Source organism: Zootoca vivipara, chromosome 7 (genome assembly GCF_963506605.1).
Source record: "Zootoca vivipara chromosome 7, rZooViv1.1, whole genome shotgun sequence".
Classification (NCBI taxonomy): Eukaryota; Metazoa; Chordata; class Lepidosauria; order Squamata; family Lacertidae; genus Zootoca; species Zootoca vivipara.
The window spans coordinates 90,051,322-90,070,381 of NC_083282.1; the positions used below are offsets into that span (position 1 = coordinate 90,051,322).

At 46.8% G+C, this 19,060-nt stretch overlaps 1 protein-coding gene across 1 annotated transcript in view; it reads left to right on the forward strand.

The window, feature by feature from the left end:
• The first annotated feature begins 439 nt into the window (after positions 1 to 439).
• RGS19 (regulator of G protein signaling 19) overlaps positions 440 to 19,060 on the forward strand; it is a 29,114-nt gene continuing 10,493 nt past the window's right edge. Inside the window, exons 1-3 of the mRNA XM_035123758.2 lie at positions 440 to 917; positions 16,121 to 16,267; positions 18,245 to 18,384. Of these exons, the coding sequence (XP_034979649.1) occupies positions 16,238 to 16,267; positions 18,245 to 18,384 (170 nt within the window). The 5' untranslated portion in view covers positions 440 to 917; positions 16,121 to 16,237. The remainder of the gene's footprint in view (positions 918 to 16,120; positions 16,268 to 18,244; positions 18,385 to 19,060) is intronic.

Genomic DNA, 19,060 nt, shown 5'->3' on the forward strand with positions numbered 1-19,060 from the left:
GCTCCCTGTTTCCTGTGTTCACATCACTTAGCAAGCCCTTTGTCTCATTCTGCACCAGCTGCAAGTTCCAGACATTTCGCCCCAAAGGCAGGCTCTGCATAGAATGCCTCTCAGTCGGCAGATCTGGAAGTTGCATGTTCTGAATGAGAACAGCCTGGTCTCTGTCTTCCTGTGGCACTGAAAGCAGGCATGTCAGCCAACACTGATAAAATGCCATAAGCTGCCACCTGGGATTCCAAGAGCTCAACCGCATTGCTTGGGCCAGCAGATCCAGATCTTTTGCAATATATATTTTTTTAACCAGCTTTGGCAGTTAGGTTAAAGCACTTCCATAATTGCAAAAAAAATATGTGCTTATTTTCTGCAATATTTTTGCAATATTTTAAAACCAATGTTGGTAATTAGATGAATGCACCTCCATATTTGCAAAAATAATAATAAAATGCTTATTTTTTGCAATATTTTTGTTGAAGAGTTTTGCGGCGCAGCAAGAGAACATAACATGGAACACACACACTCTCTCTCTCGTTCCAAACCCTGCCGTTCTGTGCCTCCTCCACACTTTTTCTGGTTTTCTCAACCGCTTCCTCTCTTCATTCTCTGCACGGCCACCAGCTTTTCCTGTCTCTAGGAAGCCTTCACAAGAGATCTTCGCTGGCCGGGGCTTTCCCAAAAAAGGGCTTTAGCGTTGCATTAGATTATGCCATTTCCTTTGCCACTCCCTTTCCTGTGAAGTAACAAAACATTCACTTCCCCTCTCCTCCTTTTTTTGTGTTCTATCACCCCTCGAGTCTATCTGCCTTTTTTCACCCCTTCCTTTTTTGCAAAATGTGTTGTTTCGTGCCCTGCAAGTAGACATCAGTCTGCTTGGAGAGACCTCAGGATGGCTAGATGGAATCCTGCCAGCCACGGAACAGGTAGGGAACCTGTACTAACCTGGAACCTTTTTTTTACCATGCTCTCAAGGTTGACTTCTTCTGATTTGGGGCAAGATAGCCTTTTGCAATGGGCTGGTGTGTCTGCAGCTGCCCAGCCCCAGCAGCTTTTGCAAACAGAATCCACTTGTCCACAATGTTTGGGCTTTTTTTGTTTTTAACCACCTGCCCACAACTTCATGTGTCTGTTGCCAGAGGGGGAAAAGAACCAGCTCCCCCCCCCCCTGTTTGCAAAAGATTCCCTGCTTTTATTACGAACTGTGTGCAAATGAATATCTACCTGTCTGCCTCATTTAAGGGTCTGCCTGTCAAAGCCATATTCTAAAAACTTCAGTGCTATGCTGTAGTTCATTCCCAGATAATTTCCCTTAATAGACATTTGTATTCCGATGTATTCAAAACTAGGGGGATTTCTGCTTACTCAGAAGCTTGGTGTTTCGGGAATATTTGTGCTCAGAGCTGGAAAAAATATTTCATATCCTGTTTCACGCTGGTGTGACCTGTCCTTGTCTCAATGCTTTCTGCTCGTTCTCTTCCATTTTCCTCTTCATATCCTCCCCACCTCTTTTTCATCCCATGCCTTTGTTCCGCTCACTACTTTTTAGCTGCTTCTGTCACCTCTGCTTCTCTCCCCCCGCCGGCCGCCAACCTCCTCTTTCGGGGATCATAAATGCATAGATGTTTAAGTGGATTATCCTATTGATGCTTCGGTTCAAGCTTATGCGCCGCATCTTGGTCGGCGCATAGAAATAAGCCCTCTTTGAAGCGCCGTGCTCATGCCTCCATCGCTCCTCGGAAGACAACAATCGTGTGGGTGCCTCTCCTGCGTGGGAAGCTGTTTGCACGAAGCGGTTCCTGTGTGCGGTGTTACTGCAAACCTCGCTCTTTTTGCAGGGGGGCTTCGGGGCTGGGGCCAAAGATGGCGCTCGAGTCATTTGGGTGTCATTTCACCACAATGCGTTCCTCGGGTGCAAAGGCAACCACCCAGTTTGCCATCTCCTTCCTTCATGTTGGCAATGAGGTCACCCTGAGAGGTTTCGCACCTCTTCCAACAGCCGTTGTGGGTGCGTAGATGAACTGGGAGACACCCAGTTATGCCACGTTCTCCCAGGAACTTTTGTCCGAATCCCACATTGCCCTCTTTCCAGTAACTGGCAACTCTCTGTTTGTTTTCTAAGCCCATAAACTTCTCCCAGAACATATTAATCTGCTTTAATCTGTTTCATTTAAATATCCATACGCCGTTTCACATTTTAGGATTCCTGCTCCAGATTATTTTCATTTCCCTGTTCACGTTAACTCTATTTCAAGATGGGGTAGTGGCAGAACACATCATACTGTCAGGTTACAATTGTATTTTATTATATTTTCTGACCAGGATTCGGCTACATAACTTCAACATCCAAGTAGTTTGTTTTTTATTATTATTATTATTATTATTATTATTATTATTATGTATTTTGTGTTTCTGTATTGTGATTTTATGTTGTAACCGCCCTGAGACTCGCAGGTATAGATACAAATTAAAAAATATTTATAGTTTGTGAGTTTCCTGAGGCTATTTTATTCCAATTGTCCCTCTAGCTTAATAGTATATTAAAGGCGGTAAGCGAGTTTCCTTTCTGCTTGGATTAGTCATTGTTTTGTGTTGTGATGGAGGGGCTTCCTTTTCGTTGCCTGCTTTTATTTTATTTTTATTTTAAGAAGACCCCCCAGGTGGTTACAAGATCTGACAGGAGTTGCCATCCCAGCAGAATGATTTCCACCTACATATCAAAACTTCCCCTAAAATCCCACCATGTGCCCCCCCAGCTCCCAAATCTACTCCAAGAAGGAAGTTTTTAATGGTTGATGTTTTATTATGTGTTTTAATATTTTGTTGGGCAACCCAGTCAGGTGGGGGTGGCATATTAAATAACAAAATTATTATTGCTTCCCCCCCCCAAAATGGGGGGATTGCCACAGCAGATGGGTGTGTGAGGAGAGCGAGGGGAATTTCCACAGCACTGGCAGAAGTCATTCGCAACTTTGTGCCATATACGATAAACCAGTGATGGCCAAACTTGGCCCTCCAGCTGTTTTGGGACTACAACTCCCATCATCCCTAGCTAGCAGGACCAGTGGTCAGGGATGATGGGAATCGTAGTCCCTAAGCAGCTGGAGGGCCAAGCTTGCTGATCACTGTTATAAACATTCCTCCCCCCCCCAAAAAAAAATCCTGGGAAGTATAGTTTGTTCAGGGAAACCCCCTATTCCCCTTCACAGGACTACAGTTCCCAGAGTCGTTTTATAATCATCCTGGCCACTCTCAGCACCCTGAACAGATGACATTTCCCAGGATTCTCTGGGGGAAACCATGACGGTTTAACGTGGCATCATTGTGCTTTGAATATATGGCGTGATTGTGGCCTTTGGGCTGGATTCAAACCCTGTGGTTTTCTGTGTGAGAATTAGTCTCTGGTTTCCAGGTGGTGAAAATATCCCAAGTACATAGTGGGCAAACATGCCCAGGAAATTCGATGAGAACTAGGCCCGGTCCTAACGTTAGGCCGGAAGAGGCGGCCTACCTCAGCTGGAAGTTTCTTGTGGGGCCAGGAAAGAATGGCAAAAATTGACAATTAGTTAACCAACATGTATTTTTACCACAGTTTTGTGGTAGGAGAGGTGAATGCCATTTGGATATGCCATCGCCAAAATGTTTTGGGCCGTCTCTGGATGTGAGGCAACTTTCCTGGGAATCTTTTTGCCCATTGTGGGGCTCAAACCCACGACCCTGAGATTAAGAATCTCATGCTCTACCGACTGAGCAATGTGGGTGTTTTTGTATATATATATATATATTGCAAATTCATATACTGCTTAATAGTAAAATACCGAAGCAGCAAACAATGCCAAATTCTCTTTTTAAAAATAATAATAATTAAAAGACACAATAACAAATAATCTATCACTGGGTCACACTCCAGGGAAAGCTTGTAGAAATAAATTGTAAACCGTTTGTTTGTTTGGTTTTTTGCATGACTTTTGGCCGTTCCAGTGGAATATACTATAGTCGCCGTTCCCCTTGGAATTCCAGTTTTTAAAACTTAATTTGTCTGGCATAGGGCTGGCTCCTAGTGACCCCTTTGAACATCACACTGCCTCATCACCAAGCCACAATTTGGAAACCGGGCGGCAATGACTCTTGAACTGCGCTGTTGTTAAATCTGTTGCGTACGAGTCCAGGTTCCCCAGAACAAAAGGGGGGAGCCACCCCCTTTTCAAAGCAAAGAGACGGGTCCTTATTTTGTTGTCTTGGGAAATTTCCGCATTTTCAAATTGTTCCTCTTCGCAATTAACACACTCTCTCTCCTTCCTCTTTTTAAAGGGCGTTTTGAGATAAACTGCTGGTATTTTAGCTACCCAAAATGAACTTCCTCCTTTGCTCTGCTGCTGGGCAGAGCCTCTGCAGATTTTCATGTGCCCTCGATAGGCCAGGTCTGCAGAGCTTGCAATCTGCAAAGCCACATTCACCCCACTGAAAGTGGATGGTGGCCTTCAGAAGCCTCCTAGGGAACAGAATTAGGGCCCGGCAATTTTTTGTAATCATAGAATTGTAGAATTGGAAGGGACCTTGCGGGCCACCTTCTCCAACCCCCTGCAATGCAGGAATCTCACCAAGCGCCCTTCTCCTCCCAACTCTCGCTGTCTCACACTTTCTCCTCTCTAAAATCTGGAGATTCTCCATTCTCTGGAAACCCCAAAAGAAGAGCCAAGGGGTGTGACCTTTTTCAGACTGCGGCCAATGGGTTTGAACTAAAGGGACCCGGCTGATAACCGAAATAACTTGCTAACTGCCCTTGCAGCCAGGCATCCCCCCCCCATTTGTTTGCTTAAGTTGATCCCGAAGAGACAAGACGTTACTGCTGAGCTTCAAAAGCAGCTTGTCTTCGGCATTAGAAGTTGCTTAAAACCACAGCGCCTTGAATTGCAGCCCCAAACACTGGTTGAGCAATGTTGTAAGTTTCAGAGATGGTGTGATTAATCGCATCGAAGGGTCTCTCGTACTTTGTTTGTTTGTGTCCACTAATAAATCACTTCTGGGATTTCCACTTGGTCAGCAGATGCCAGTCCGAATAAACCATCCTTCCTCAACCTCTGGTGTTTTTGCACTACAAACTAACCACCATCAGATGTGCTGGCTGGGAGCTGTAATCCAAACTATCTGGAGGGCACCAGGTTGGGAAAGGCTGGAATAAACCGTATTGAGGGGCAAGATGGGCTAATTGACCTGGGATAAAGCAGCAGCTTTGTCTGTTTCCATGTTCATGCAGAGCCTCCTTCCTTTGGGATTTCCACTGAAAGCATCTGCCAGTGCATGTTTATTAGGCATAAGATATCCCAGCAGCTGGGAAGGAAGATTAGCCACCAAAAGAGATCAGCGGGGAGAAGCCCTCGCCAACTGACAGCTCCCTCCTCCAGCAAAGAGCTGCTGTGCTTGCTGAGTGCAAGTCCGGCACAGCTTCCTCCTCCTGTGAGCACTGGGGAAGTCAAGGGGCAAGGCAGCGCTGAAGCCTTTCCGGCCTTCCTTCTATGCTGGTAGGGGCAGCATGTGGCCAGGAGTCGTCTGTGTTCAACACAAGCGGATCAAAATTGCTTGCACACTCAAGCACTGTATCTTGCAGCCTTGCAGCCTGGCTCTCGGAGTTTAGCGTGAGTTACAATATTCTTGGTGTATGTGTATGAATGTAGATCTTGGGGTTGTATCGAACGAAGCCCTCCCATTTGCTCCTGGACTTACATTTGTGCAAGGCAACGTCCCCTCGCCTTCCCATGTTGCCCCCAGATCCTGGGGGGGGGGCAGAGCAAGAGGGGAAGTTCTGCTGCACAAGCTGAAGTCCTTTTTGCAAAGAGGATGACTTTGTTCAATCCATTATTTGTTTCTTATTTGTATTGAATATTTAGAGTTGAGATTAAATAAATTCCTATGTGTATTTTTTAAAAAAACAACTCAATTGAAAGCAATGCAGCGAACCTGGCTAGCTTCTTTCCCCTCTCTTTCCCCTCTGTTTGCATTCTGGGAAAGGTGATTGTGCAAAAGAACTTCCTGACAGTAAGAGCTGTTCGGCAGTGGAATTTGCTACCAAGGAGTGTGGTGGAGTCTCCTTCTCTGGAGGTCTTTAAGCAGAGGCTTGACAGCCATATGTCAAGAATGCTTTGATGGTGTTTCCTGCTTGGCAGGGGGTTGGACTGGATGGCCTTTGTGGTCTCTTCCAACTCTATGATTCTATGATTCCATGAAATGCTCGTGTGAGCCTCATCTCTGGCCAACGAAGCCCAAAGTTGCATAGAGAGGCTCCTGAATGACAGGAAGGAGTTGCCCAAATGGTGAGACCAGATGCTCATCAACAAATGTAGAGTTCCCAATCCTGCATTTGCCTCTAAAGCGTCCTGTGGAAGTGAAGGAAGTGGAATCTTTTGTGTTATGTGTGCTTAACCCTTCCCCTGCAGCAACTTTCCCCATTTCCCTGGGAAACATGGCCTTAGAGCTCAGCTAGAGTGAGGAACCGTTTCAGAAGACCAGTAATGACAGAGGGAATAGTTAATTCCCTGGCCCTCCTGCACACACATACTGGTTCTTCCCTGCAAATGACCAGCCCCCCGTTTTTTCTCTCTCTCTCTTCAAAGGCAAACACAGGTTTAGTAACCCTGTTCCATGTTTTATGATGAATCACTAGTTCTGGCCTCAAGTTAGGGATGGGTGGTTTTTTATGCACACTTTAGTATATGCATTTTTTGGACACATTGCTTGTGTGGAGAACTCCATTGTGATATTCAGAGAAGTGCACATTTCAAAGGGATGCCTGTGTTTTGGTTCACACATTGGACAGTGCAGAATAGCTACCGGTAGATTCGCCTTTCAGTGCAAACTGAATCAGATTCCGCCCCCATCCCTACTTCAAATGCACTTTAGAAATTTTTTTTATAATGTTTTTTATTGAACATTTTTTCAACAAACATACAAAATACAAAACACATCAAAAACATCAAAATACAAAAATACAAAAATCAAACAACATATAACAGAAAAATATATCATTTCTTATCCAATTTAATATTCATTGTCTTCAGGCTTCCCCAATTCCCTACTATCTGATTTTCATTTTTATAAACTTCTATAGCAGTTTCTAAATCATCCTCTATCCCATCATATAGTCCCTTTAAAATTTCCAAATTAATTCATCTTCATATCATTTACCCTAATTTCAAACTTCTAATCTTCTATTGTTTCCCTAATGCCTTTACCTCTTTACTTTCCTGGATATTCAAACTCTATTTATCGAATACATTCCCTATATACATTTTAAATTTCTTCCAGTCCTTTAAAACTTTGTCATTTGTCTGGTCCCGGAGTCTTCCTGTCAGTTCTGCCAATTCCATATAGTCCAGCATTTTCATTTGCCATTCCAATGCACTTTAGAAATTTTGGTTGGAAGAGGCAGGGCCAGTCTTGGTTTGCAGCAGGACACATGCAGCTTTCCCAACCAAAGCAGCATCACTTCTCCAACCGAGGCAACAACAGTGGAGGCTCCCTCCTTCCTAGTTTCTACCTTTCCACATCGCTCTGTACATTCCATCTTCCCCAATGCCTTCTGCTTCCAGAATGGGTTGGGTAAAGACTTGTGGGGAAGATGGGTGGATGAAGACTCATGATGGATAGCTCACAAGCATCTTAATCTCAGGGCCGGGGGTTCGAGCCCCATGTTGGGCAAATATTCCTGCATTGCAGGGAGGTGGACTATAGATGACCCTCGTGGTCCCTTCCAACGCTACAATTCTATGAATTACGGAAGGTTGCATATGTCTGCACTCCTTAACTCTGTAAAGCTTTCTAGGGCCTCCTAGAAAGACATCTGTCTTTCCAGACATTTATTTTTGGGAAGAAGCTGTCACTCAAGCCATGGTGCACATGCTCTGCATCCAGAAGGTCCTCTGTTCCATTTCCCCCCTCCCCACCCTGCAATCTTCAATGAACAGAGTCAGAAGTGGCAGATCAGATAAGAGCACTGAGTGAGCCCCTAGAACACTTGAGGAGGAGGAGGAGATCAGCTACTGTACAGTGGTACCTCGCAAGACGAATGCCTCGCAAGACGAATTCGTTTTGCGAAAAATTCATCTTGCGAATTGCGGTTTCCCATAGGAATGCATTGAAATTTAATTAATGCGTTCCTATGAGCAAAAAAAGAAATTTCAATGCATTCCTATGGGAAACCGCAATTCGCAAGACGAATTTTTCGCAAAACGAATTGACTCGTGGAACAAATTAAATTCGTCTTGCGAGGCACCACTGTATTTTATTTCTGTCTCGACTGCTGACCCAGGCAGTATTACGCCTCCCTCCCTGTTATGGTCCCAGGGCGTCCATCTCCTCTCCAAGCCTGCAATAAATTATCCCCGCCTGTGCCACTGGATGCCCATCGAATGGAAAAAGCCAGGACTGGAGAATGAATGACTCTAAGGGCCATTCTTTCATTTTACGCTTTAGTTCAGGGGTCAGCAAACTTTTTCAGCAGGGGGCCAGTCCATTCTCCCTCAGACTTTGTGGGGGGCGGACTATTTTTTTTGGGGGGGGTGAACAAATTCCTATGCCCCATAAATAACCCAGAGATGCATTTTAAATAAAAGGGCACATTCTACTCATGTAAAGATGCACTGATCCCTGGACCATCCACGGGCCAGATTTAGAAGGCGATTGGGCCGGATCCGGGCCTTAGTTTGCCTACCCATGCTTTAGTTCAACCGGGCTGCACTGCTACACTAAAGCATTTTTGCTGCCATTTTTTTATTCAGTGTGTACTTTTCGTTTCCGTTCTCTCTTTACCCCCTTTCTGTAGCACTGACTCTGTCCTCTTTCTACAGCCCATCTGAGTTTCATCCCCACCCCATTTTGGGGAGTTGGTGTTTAAATGCGTGGCATAAGTTGGAACTTAAATCACTGCTCGAGGGGCACACTGTGCAATCACACAGAGACTTTTGAGTTTAGGACAGTGGTGTCCAAACTTTTTTCAAAAAGGGCCAGATTTGATGAAGTGAAGGGCCGTGGGGGCCAACCAAAGTTGTTGAGCTTTTTTTCGGGTTGGAGTTGTTGAGGTTTCTTTAGGATTTTACCCCAGGAAATAAACTTCCACAGGGACCAGATTAAACCAACCGGCAGGCCAGATTAGGCCCCCGAAACAGACTTTGGACATGCCTGGTTTAGGAGAATGAGAAAGCCATGTTTATTACAGGAAATGCATGTTGGTTGGGAAAGTTCCCTAAGGTGGAGTCGCCTTGAGCTATGCATCTCTTCAGGAGAGAGACACAAAGATGTCTCCTCTCCCAAGGTGAGGATGAAAAAGGAGGAGGTAGGAAATGATGCTAGCCACCCAGGAGTATATCAGTCAGTCTTGCACCTGAGGGAAGGTCAACACAGGTTAGGCCAGGAAGGACAGGAGGTTCCTCTCTCCCATGCAGAGGCACCAGCCTCCAATGCAGTTTCAGCATTTCCTCCATGCAACAAGTTTCTGTGATGCCATTGCGCAATCCTCCCCATCCTCCTTTTTTTCTCTCCCTCCAGCCTCCTCTCCCTGTCTTTCTCTCTCAGCTCCATTTCCTCCCCCTTGTGTCTTATCCTTGCCTCTTCCTGCGTTGCGGCACAAAGGGCTTTCGCTCCCTCAGCAAACCCTCACACAGGAGAGAATCTCAGGTGGCCTCTTGCGGTTCTTGCTGGTTGCAACAGGCTGGGAAAGCGGTTGGCAAGTCGGAAGGTGCAGAGGCATCGTTCGGGGCTTTCTCTTACCCTCTTTGCTTTCTCGCAGGGCAACACAAGCACAGGAAATAAGGTTTCACGTAGAAGCCGCAAGCTGCGTCGGCAGAGCCCATACGCAGCATGACACTAGCTACAAGCTGGGAATGGCTGTTCCAGAGCATTGTTCCATTTTCCAGGGCTGGAAAAATCCCAGAAAATCCTGTTGCATCCTGGCAAGGGTTTCCTTGTAACTGGAATGGGCATCTTTGGAATAGAAATGGCAAGTTTTCCTCCGTAACGGCTCCTATTGCTGTCTTGGGTGCATTGAGGTTCTTTATTCCACAGCTGTTCCAGGGAGATGATCCCAGACTTTTACAGCTCTGCTAGTTTTTTGTTCCCCCCCCCCCAAATCCCAATATGATTTCTAATTGCCATCATCTGTTTCTTCGGGTGTGGTCTGGCTAATCCCCCCCCCATTTTCTCCCAGCTCACATCCTTGTGCTTGCCGAATTGGCCTGGTTTCCAGCTTCTCGCTGTGTGGTGTTAATATATTCTGTGAGGGAAGCACCTGGGATTCATGGGAGCGTGTGTCTGGTTTTGATATTAACGTAGTCGCAGAGGGAATCCACAAAGTTTGTCATCCGCTTGGCAGATGTTAACAGAATTGCATAACAGGATTCTGAGCTAAGCCTTTTTATCCTAACATTTGGTGGCACGGGTCTTCTTTTTTCCTTCTTCTTCATTTATTCTGCAGATTGAAGTTTTCTCATCCAGCTGAGAGTCGTCCCCTGAAACAGCCCCGTTCTCAGAAGCCGATGCCGTGAATAGATAAGGTTTACCATAAGGTGCCTGAGTTAGGTGATCTTGACATCCTGTTTGTTTGGGATCCAAGCGGAAGCGTGTCTTGTCTTTGCCAACAGCCGTTTTGCATTTGTCATTGTAGTTTTATCAAGCACCCTTCAGTGCTTTGGCAATGTTATTATCTCATGCGACAGCCCTGCGAGGCGGGGCCAGTATCATTGACACATAGTGCAAATTTTGGGAAAGAGGCATTTGTCTGATGCCCTGAGCTGCAGGGCCAGGGTGCCTAGAGGAGATGTTTTGGTGAGGATACAACAATTTTTTGATGGGGTGGTGGTGGAATTCATAGGTATAAACTGAGCACCTTAGCCACCGATTCTGGGAGCAATGGAAAAGTTCTTTGGTAACAGTTTACAGAATAAGGAGGGCATTAACACAAAAGCATGTGAGCGATCTTTGATGCGGTTTCAGCCCTTGATGCTGCCATGGGCTCGTTTGGGAAGAACAGCAGGATAGAATAACTTTAATAAATCAATAATAATTTTCGGAAGACAAGGGGTGCATCCTGAGCGATGGTTCTTTTGGGGAGGGGGCGGGGCTTCAGTGCTCTGCCTTGTTCCCTTGTGCATCTCCCAACTCCTTGCATGCTCACTGCAGATGGTGCAAAATGACAAAGAGTGGCTCAGTTTTAACAAATGTCAACAGAGGAATTTGGAATTTCTTGGCAAAGATTTGGTGGGGAGGGGGGGTGGATCATAGAACTGTAGAGTTGGAAGGGACCCTGAGGGTCACACAGTCCAACCCCCTGCAGTGCAGGAACGTCAGCTCAGGAATCCCTGGCAGATGGCCACCCAACCTCTGCTTGAAAACCTCCAAGGAAGGAGAGTCCACCACCTTCCGAGGTGCTGGCAAGGCCTGGACAGAACCTTCAAATATGAAGGTGGCAGTTGACTTCCATGCTCTCCCCTCCGTGCTGAGGTTACTGGCAGGATGTTGAGGAAGATGCAGAACACCAGGCAGGTCCCGTGTTTGACGCCCTCAGCCTGTGCTGCATTGTGTAAGTAAGAGAGTCTAGACTCAGCTTTGGAGTTTCTGTGTCGCGGTGGCTCTGGCTGTTTTACAGATTGTTTGCATGAAAGGGAGAGGCAGTGGCAAGAAGGCTAGCATTGAAATAGGAGGAAAGCAGTTAGTTTCTCTCTCCCCGCCCCATGTGCAAATGCAGTAGAGCTGGGAAATGCTCCACAGCCAGCTGTTCATACCAGGGCCATGGCTCTCTGGCAGGACATGTCCCTGTCTCTTAAAATCTCAAATAGAGCGCCTAGTGTATCCAGCTCTAAGGTATTGGCTAGCAGGTGCCCCAAGTGAAATGCTTGGGGGGAGATTTTGGTCAGAGTATCAAAGAATTGTAGAGTTGTAAGGGACCCCGAGGATCATCTAGTCCAACCCCCTTCCAATCCAGGAACTCCAGCTGAGGAATCCCTGGCAGATGGCCATCCAACTTCTGCTTAAAAACTTCCAGTAAAGGCGAGTCCAATTTCAAGACAATGAAAGGTTTGGAAACCAATCCTTATGAGGAACAGTTGAGGGAGCTGGGCATGTTTAGGCTGAGGGGAGATATGATAGCCATCTTCAGATCTCAAGGTCTGTCCCATGGAGGATGGAGCAAGCTGGTTTTCTCCTGCTCCAGAGGCTAGCACTCAGTGTGGTGTGGTGGTAAAGAGCGGTAGACTCCTAATCTGGGGAACCGGGTTCGCGTCTCCGCTCCTCCACATGCAGCTGCTGGGTGACCTTGGGCTAGTCACACTTCTCTGAAGTCTCTCAGCCCCACTCACCTCACAGAGTGTTTGTTGTGGGGGAGGAAGGGAAAGGAGAATGTTAGCCGCTTTGAGACTCCTTCGGGTAGTGATAAAGCAGGATATCAAATCCAAACTCCTCCTCCTCCTCCTCCTCCTCCTCCTCCTCCTCCTCCTCCTCCTCCTCCTCCTCCTCCTCCTCCTCCTCCTCCTCCTCCTCCTCCTCCTCCTCTTCTTCTTCTTCTTCTTCTTCTTCTTCTTCTTCTTCTTCTTCTTCTTCTTCTTCTTCTTCTTCTTCTTCTTCTTCTTCTTCTTCTTCCCAATGGCTTCAAGTTACAAGAAAGGAGATTCCGATTAAACGACAGGAAGAGCTTTCTGACAGCGGAACAATCTCCCTCGGGACATGGTGGTCTCTCTCCTTCCTTGGTGGTTTTTTAAACAGAGGTTGGGTCGCCATGTGCCATGGATGCTTTAGCTGAGAGTCATGTATTGCAGGGGGTTGGACTAGGTGACCCTCGGGATCCATTCCAACTCTTCGATTCTATGATTTTATGACCATTTAGGGCAAGGAATCTGTGACCTTCCAGAGGTTGCTGGATTCCATCTCCTGTCATCCCTGCCCATAATGGCCATTCTGGATGGAGTCTGGCCACATCTTGAGCGCTGCACATTCCCTATTCCCAGTGCTACATCCAGGTTAGAGAACCTCTAGCCCTCCAGGTTCTGCTGGACTCTAGTTCCCACCATCCCCAGCCAGCATGGCCAATGGTCAGAGATTATGGTAGTTGTAGCCCACGTACATCTGGAGGACCACAGATTCCCCACCCCTAGTTCAGGGCTTTTCTGTACGTTGCTTTACTTGCCAGGGCCCTACACACTTCACAGGAAGCTTCATTGCAGGGGGTTGGGCTAGATGACCCTTGGAGGTCCTTACCAACTCTACAATTCTATGATTCTGCTAAATCGGACACTGGTGCACAAACCCATGTTTCCAGACAAACCTGTTTCTTTCCCACATTGCATTTTTAGACCCGTGCTCAAAAACTTTAGGCATATTTATAAAATATCTCATATATGAAATGCCTTTTAGTCTGGCTCAGCAACCGTGGAGCCTCCATCTGTCAGTATCACAGAGGCAGGGAAGGAGTTAAAGGGACCGACATTGACCCCAGCTTCTTTGGTGGCTGACTGATTCGCCTTGTCTTGTGTGGTGTGCAGCTGCAGCAAGCCACTTGAAGTTTTCGTTCTTTATCTTCTTTTAATCAGCAGTCGCAGGGGCTGGCTTGCCCCGCTGCTAACACGGTTCCCTAGTCCCATGCAGATTCTGCTCCGGCATGCACAATCCAGTGATTGCGCCACTCTCTGTGGCACAAGGTCATGCAGCGAAGTTGCAGCAGAGGGCGTCGGATGTGCAAACGGCCCACGGAGCTGATCAGGTTGCGCGATTGGTGCTTAGGCCCACAGATTTGTGCTCCTGGGGAGGAGGCAGCTGAAATGGTTAGTGAAACATCCTGCCCCGAGTAGTTTTCTGCAGTGCCCCTCTTCCCCCCCCCCCAATTACCCTTTAATGGGAGGTTCTTTATGGAAGACCATCATTGCAACTACCTCATTTGTGTGTGCAACCCAGAAGTCTTATCTCTCTAATCAGCCTTGCCCCATTAACACAGGAGTGGGAAACTCCCAGATTTCCAGATGCCTAAATTTGTAGGAGCCTGATTCTGTCATGTAGCTTTGTGACTTCTCCAAACACCGTCTTGCTTATTATTCCAGTTCTGTGTTGGTCTGAATCAGCAAAGAACATGACAGCTTGCTTCTGTTAAAATGCTTCGTATCTGAGGCTTTGAGAAACATCTCTCTGTGATGACTTCCACACCTGCAGGTCATCAGTTATTTGATGGTGAAGAATGTTTGCAGGGGAAAGAGTCCCCTTCCATTGCTGTAAGGCTGTCACACTTTTCCGTTTGTGCCAGTGTTGTGCATGAAGGGCCTGCGAGCATTTACCTAGCTCTATTACTGCAATGTGCTTTACATGGGTCTGCCATCAAGTTTTGAGCTTCCCCACTTATGGAGCAGAGGCCACGGATGTGGCTTTATTTCTCTTTGCGCATAGGCAGGCGTGGGAAACTTGTGTACCGAGTTGGCCAACAGCCTTGGCCAACCGCAGTTGCCTTGCCAGGTTCCTTCCGCCTCCCTTCCGCTGCCACTTGGCCAAGGCTGGGCAGAGGCAAGTCACAGGTTCGATCTCTCCAGGCAAAGCTAACAAGGACCCCTGTCTGATACCCTGGAGAGCCTCTGCCACTTGGTTTACATGATGCAGAGCTAGGTGGGCCAATGGTCTGTCTCCGTGTAAGGTAACTTGCTACGGTCCTAAGTTCCTCTGCAGAGCATCAGCCACTGAAATGCCCCACCTCCCTTTCTTCCAGGAAAGACATGGAGTGTGCCAAGCCAGTCATGGCGTCCTCTTTCCAACCTAAAATGTTTGGAGGGGGGCCACCACACTCACATACCCACACTTCTGTAGGACCAAGACTTGAAGGAAAGCTCATCATGTTCGCCGGAGGGTAGAAGAACACTATCTGTGGTGAACATGGTCAGCCAGGGATCATGGAGGCACCTGTGGCCTTCCGGGTGTGGTTGGATTGGAACTCTTGTCCGCCCCAACCAGCTTGGCCAAAAGTCAGTTTGGCGTTGGAGTCCAACAACATCTGGAGTAGCCACAGGTCCCCTGCCTCTGTGATGAAATGCAGGTGCTTTCTTTGGTACATCGTACCAATCGTAGGTTTAAATTTAAAAGAGAGCTTCTGTGGACAAGTCTGTAGACACCTGAAAGATTAAGCCATGTGTGCCCAGGAACAGAGGCTGCTTGTTGCCCGGGGGGGGGGGTTGATGTTGAGGGTGAATATAGTCAAACTGATGGACATTTAAAGGTAAAGGGACCCCTGACCATTAGGTCCAGTCGTGACCGACTCTGGGGTTGCTGCGCTCATCTCGCATTATTGGCTGAGGGAGCCGGCGTACAGCTTCTAGGTCGTGTGGGCAGCATGACAAAGCTGCTTCTGGCGAACCAGAGCAGCGCATGGAAACGCCGTTTACCTTCCCGCTTGGAGCAGTTCCTATTTATCTACTTGCACTTTGCCATGCTTTCGAACTGCTATGTTGGCAGGAGCTGGGACCGAGCAACGGGAGCTCACCCTGTCGCAGGGATTCAAACTGCCGACCTTCTGATCAGCAAGCCCTAGGCTCAGTGGTTTAACCCACAGTGCCACCTGCGTCCCCTTTACACCTTTAGGGAACCAATATTTGTGATATGACACATAAGCAGAATGTTATAATAATACTGTGCTATGTACATTCTTTCCCACCAATTCAGCTAAGGAGACCTATATTCGTGAGCAGACATAGTGGGTGTGTGTCATTTTGGATTGGGAAGTAGATTGCGAATTGGGAGCATATCCAAGTGAGGATGTAGTTTAGCAGTGTGACTTTGAATAGGATGTTCATTCCAATGAGCATCCGAATCCATGTTATTGCACACCAGACAACATGCTAGCACCTTTTTTTTCTCTTCTCTTCTCTTCTCTTCTCTTCTTTACATGTGATGAGCAGGATCATCAGTTTCTTTGGTTCAGAGGTTCATTTTGTGTGTGTGTGTGTTGTGGTTTTAAAATTAACCCCCCGCCCCCAGGCATTAGAGATAAGTTGAGATACTAAAAAACGATAATACGCTACTGTACTTCCTTTTCTGGTATGCGAGGTTCAACTCCCTCGGCAAAGAAACTGCATTGTGATGACACTGAAGGGCTATTGCCTTTGTCTTCCGACAGGTGCCATCCCATAAACTGCAGGGGCCCTAGGAAGGGCAAGTGTCAACGGGACGTGTGGCCAGCCCTTGGCCAGAAAAAACAGCCACGGTGGGCCAGAACGGCAGAGCAGAACTGCCCATGCCGGCGGTTTATGAAGTGGGGAAGCAGGTGAGCTTCTGGTTTTGTCTTACAGGAAGGTCAGGCTTGGGGTTAATCTGAGAACCTTGGGAAGTGCTGCCCTTCTAGAGGTTTCTTTCACCCCTTCGTTGCATCGAAAGGGGGTATTCAAGAGTGAGACAACGCTTCCTGAATTGGTCACACGGTCTCGGGTGACATCAGAGCACAGTCAAATCTGATTGGCTAAGTAGCACCTTGACGTCATAACTTGATTTGAGTGGGAGCATTCATGCCACTGACTCGGTTTTGGGGGAAATGTTTAGCATGTTGCCACATGACGTCATTATTCAGCTAGTACTCCAGAACAGTATAACGAGGGGGAGCTTTTTCTTCTTCCATTTGAAAAATCTGACTTTTGTGAAAGAACAGGAATGGATGCTCAGTATTTTTTATGGCATGTGTATAAGCATCTTCCCACTTCCTGTGTGGAGTGGGGGTTGGGATTGGTGGATCTGGTTTGGAAGGCATGTGTTTCCTACCACTTTCCCTCTCACTGGTGCGAGCTGCAAGTTTGTGGCTCAGTTCAGAGGAGAGATGTGGCAGATCAAGCTGAGAGTCCTGAGTCAAGAGTGCTGCCCATGACAGCAAACATTAGCTGGAGACAACATTTCATCACAATCGCCAGGTTTGTCAGACAGACACATAGTTCCTCTTCTAATCTCCTGTGCTCCCACAAGATTAGAATTCCGGAATACTCAGCATTGAATAAAATTTTGAAAGGCTGCAGAAGGGCTATTGCCACATGCATGTTAAAAACTCTTGACTTCTGCGGACTGAAGGAACACAATTCAAAGTGTTGGTGCTGACCTTTAATGCCCTAAATGGCCTTGGCCCAGTATACCTGAAGGAGCGTCTCCACCCCCATCATTCTGCCCGGACACTGAGGTCCAACTCCGAGGGCCTTCTGGTGGTTCCCTCACTGCGAGAAGCAAAGCTACAGGGAACTAGGCACAAGGCCTTCTCGGTAGTGGCACCTACCCTGTAGAATGCCCTCCCACCAGATGTCAAAGAGATAAACAACTACCTGACATTTAGAAAACATCTGAAGGCAGCCCTGTTTTTAGGGAAGTTTTTAATGTGTGATATTTTAATGTATTTTAATCTTTGCTGGAAGCCACCCAGAGTGGCTGGGGAAACCCAGCCGGATGGGCGGGGTACTAATAAATAATAATAATAATAATAATAATAATAATAATAATAATAATAATAATAATAATAATAAGGATGTGATGTGAGTACAGCCACAGATATATTTATTTTTTCCAATTTGGGCACAACCCATCATTACCGTACAAAGGAAAACCCTTTGCCCCCTAATAGCAGTAACCTATGCCCAAATGTGCAGGCAGTCAGCTACAAATTCACCCTCAAAAACATTGGATCAAACGGCGGTTGTGCCACTATGAATGGTAAGTTTAGAAAGCCCCAGAGGGTGGAATATGAGTGCTATCATACGTACCATTCTATTCAGCGCTGGTGAAGTTTTGGCAAGAATTGTTACCACCTAGATTTACAGGAGTCAGACCAATGATTCATCTAGGCTCATACTGCCTATGACAAATAGGCCCTAAGAATACATTTAAAGCAGTATTTAAACTTTAAGCCACTTTAAACAGTTGTGGCTTCCCACAAAGCGCTTTAAACATATGGTGTGAATATGATCTAAGTGTCTGTGGGAGCAGGACAATTTCTGCTTGCACAGTGGCACTTCCCCTTCTTATCCTACTCCCATGTTTACCCCACAAATCCCCCCTCCCCCCCAAAAAAATCAGCTCTGGGGGCTCCCACAACCCTTCCCAGTAGATTAGGGAGTCCATTCCACCTTTAAACGGCTCTTACTGTCGGAAGGTTCTTCTCGATGTAACTTGTAACTTGAATCCATCGGTTCGAGCCCTACCCTCCGGAGCAGGAGAAAACAGGCTTGCTCCATGTGACATCTCACGCTCCTCCTTCTGCTTCCTTCCCTAGTACCCGGAGCCAGAGTACGCGGGGAGACCCCTTCCAATGTCCCAGCATGAGACCTCTCCGACAGTACTGCGACGCGCCAGCAACCACCGACGCAACAACCCCTGCTGCTTCTGCTGGTGCTGCTGCTGCAGCTGCTCGTGGTACGTGGAACAAACTGGGGCGGGTTGGGGGGGTTGGACGCTGCCTGCCTGTGCCTGTGTCTTAGGGCCTGGGCCGGTGGAAGCTGCTGCCCATTGTGGTTAGCAGGAGTCTAATCATAGCATAGGTGGTGACCGAACCAATGATGGGCAGGGTCAGCTAATTTTGGTTTGAAACTATGGAAGATGAAGACGATAGGTTAGAATCATAGAGTTGGAAGAGACCACAAGGGCCATCCAGTCTTTCGTTAAGAGAAAAGGCGAGTAAAATCAACAACAGTTTATGAAATAATTCATGGCACAGAGAAGGTGGATAGAGAAGTCATTTTCTCCCTCATAACACTATTCATTTACAGTATTTGACTTATTAGTCACTTGTCACCCAGCAGATCTTACACTGAAGAACTTATATACATAAATACATTCTGAAACACAACAGGGGGGAAATAAACATTTAACATCCCATACAGCATATTTTTAAAAGCTTCTTCAAAGACAGCTTTTAACTGAACCCATCCTATTTTGTCAAGTCATGCAGTGACATTCTGTTCCAGCAGTGATGCCCCACTGCTTTTAACAACCCAAACACACAGCAAAAAATAAAATAAAAATTGCAGCCTTCAGAATGCATTCTTATATTACATATTTGAAATTACATTTTTCAAACGTCTTACCTAGC